The 2,472-nt window shown below is 60.4% G+C and overlaps 1 protein-coding gene across 7 annotated transcripts in view; it reads right to left on the bottom strand.

Moving 5' to 3' along the window:
- PDGFA (platelet derived growth factor subunit A) overlaps nucleotides 1-416 on the bottom strand; it is a 30,674-nt gene extending 30,258 nt beyond the window's left edge. For all 7 annotated transcript variants that reach the window (XR_003251661.1, XR_003251663.1, XM_026053854.1 and 4 more), the window contains exon 1: nucleotides 328-416. Coding sequence is in view for 5 of the 7 variants with exons in the window: in XM_026053854.1 (XP_025909639.1) it covers nucleotides 328-390 (63 nt within the window). In the remaining 2 variants the exon portion in view is untranslated. The remainder of the gene's footprint in view (nucleotides 1-327) is intronic.
- Between the last annotated feature and the right edge of the window lie 2,056 nt (nucleotides 417-2,472).

The raw sequence follows: 2,472 nt of genomic DNA, 5'->3' as shown, positions 1-2,472 counted from the left end.
GCGGCCCCGCCGCAGCCCCGCAGCGGGGTGCGCAGAGCCCCGCGCTCCGCTCCGCTCCGCGCGCGGATCCGCGCAGCCCGCGGCAGCGCGGCCACTATCAGCCGTGCGCACGCATATAAATACACACGTATGTGTATTGCTTTAAGCAGCCCCGCGGCGCAATGCTCGGTCATTCCCCTTGTGTGGCACGCACGAAATGGCAACTCGCGCTCGAGATAGATAGATAGATATAAATATAGCTCCTTCTCGCCGCGACCGCGCAGGGCGGGCGCAGCGGGCGAGGCCGGGCGCGGAGGGCCCCGCGCCGGCTCCGCGGCTCGCACCTACCTCGCCGAAGGTGCAGGACAGGTAGCCGAAGCCCAGCAGCAAAACGCAAGCCCAGGTCCTCATCGCGGGCGCTGCGGGCAGGGCGGCGAGGCGCGGCGGCGGGCGGGGGGCTGCGGGCCGGCTCCTGCCGCGCAGCGCTTCAGCACCATCCCCCGGGGGCGGCGCGGCGGGGGGGCGCGGGGCCGCTCCGCATGGGCGCCCGTCGCCGCGGCCTCGGGCCGGGCGGCGCCGCCGCGGGGTTTTTGTACGTTCCGCGCGCTCCTCGGCGCCGCGCGCGCGCTCCGCTCCTCTTGGCTCTTTGCACTAGACCAGCCGGTACTTCTGCATATTTGCTTAGATCAGACCGAAGTGAAACCCAAGGAGTCGATCCGGAGCGCAGCCGAAACGCCCATCACCTGTGTGGGGCGGCTCGCCCCCCCCGCCCCCCCGCGGCGGGCGGCGCTGGGGCCGCCCCCCCCGGCGCCCGGCAGCGGCGCGGAGCCTCCGCGCGATTCGCCGCGTTTCCCCCTCCCCGCTGCGCTGCCCTCCGCCCTCTCCCCCCTCCGCGGAAAAAAAAAGGAGGGGGGGAGGGAATTAAAAATATAGAGTAAAATTAAAATATATTTAAAAAAAAAAAGAAAAAAAAAGGTCTTTATTGATACGGATGGCAGTGTTTCTCCTGCTGAGAATGGTCCCTCTTCCCTTCCCGCCTGGGGGGCGAGGTGAAAAATAATAATTGGATACGGGTAAGAGCGGTGATAGATCGGAGCGGTACTGCAAAGGTCTCGCCGGCTGCCTCGGTGTGGCTGCTTCCCCACTTCGCACGGGCGAAAAGCGCGGAGGAAAGAGGAAAAAAAAATCTCTGTCTCTATAGGCAAGAAGGTTTAAATCCGCAGGGGGCCGGAGCGAGGAGCAGGTCCCGGCTTCGCGCTGGCCTGTGCGGAGCGGCGCGGGCGGCGCAGCCTTTAGCGCGGCGCGCGGCTCGCGCCTCCCCCGGCCCGGCCCCCGACACAGGCAGCGGCGGGGCCGCCGCTCCGGGGGCTCTGCCCGCCCGCGGGGGCGGCGGGGCACGGAGAAATCATCACGAAACGCTGCTGATAACCGCGGCGGGGGCAGCCCCGGCTCTCTGCGGCACCGCGGCGGCCGTGCCCTGCCCGCATCCACCTTGTGCCCTGCGAGGGGCCCGCCGTGGCTGGGGGGAGGGCGTCTCGTGGTGATTTCCCTTTTTTTATTAGTTTTTTTTGGTGGGTGGGAGGCTCTTTTTTTTTTTTTTTTTTTTCCAGGGGGTTGGTGTTTTCTGCCTTTATTTATTTATTTATTTCCTAATTTGCCTTTACTACTGCAGCTCAGGCTTCACAGCATGGGAGAAAACAGAAAAAAAAAAAAAACTTAAGAACACCTCCTCCCCCCAATAAAACCCCTATATATGTGTATATATGTGTGTGTACCTACACACCTGCAATAAAGGCCGGCGCAGCGCGCGGCGGGCGCCCCGCTCCCTGCGGCTCGCGCGCGTTGCGCGGGCGCGGGGCTCCCCGCCGCGGCCGCGGCTCGCGGCGCCCCGGCCGCCCCCCGCGCCCTGCCCCGCGCACCCTCACAGCCCCGGAACTCATTGTGATTTAAATAGCGGCCCTTTCTCAGCCAAACAAAGCACCTTAATAGCAGAGGCAAAGAATTCCGCTCATCTGAAAATCCAATAGCATTTAAGTGGATTAACTGCAATAACACAACCGAGGAGTGATACTATCCTTCATGGAAGACAATAGACTGTAAATGCACAGCCAGGGAGACTTATCCTTTCATCTCTGAATTTCCTTCAGCATTTCAAAAGCGAATGCTTTCTAGAAGCCCTGGAGGGGTTTGCACGCTACTGGCTTGGACATGCTTCTAGGAAACAACCTGTGCTTTAATGGGCACTTTGCAATTGCATAGAAGTTCCCATCAAAACAGAAGTGGCCTTTCAAGTACGTTTTAATTCTCTCTCATGATGTCATGTAGGCTTACAGGGTGGTCTGCAAGGACCACAACGGGGGGGGGGGAGAGAGGGAAAAAAAATGGTGGGGTTGAAACGGGAGAAAAGGGGAAAGAGATGTAAAAGATTTGGAAGCACTTTAAAAAGAGGAATGCTGTTTTTCTTTTTTTTTCTTTCTTTTTTTTTTTTTTTTT

The sequence above is a fragment of the Nothoprocta perdicaria genome, unplaced genomic scaffold (genome assembly GCF_003342845.1).
Source record: "Nothoprocta perdicaria isolate Ctin4 unplaced genomic scaffold, notPer1 scaffold_12, whole genome shotgun sequence".
Classification (NCBI taxonomy): Eukaryota; Metazoa; Chordata; class Aves; order Tinamiformes; family Tinamidae; genus Nothoprocta; species Nothoprocta perdicaria.
This window is presented reverse-complemented; position numbering and strand designations above follow the sequence as displayed.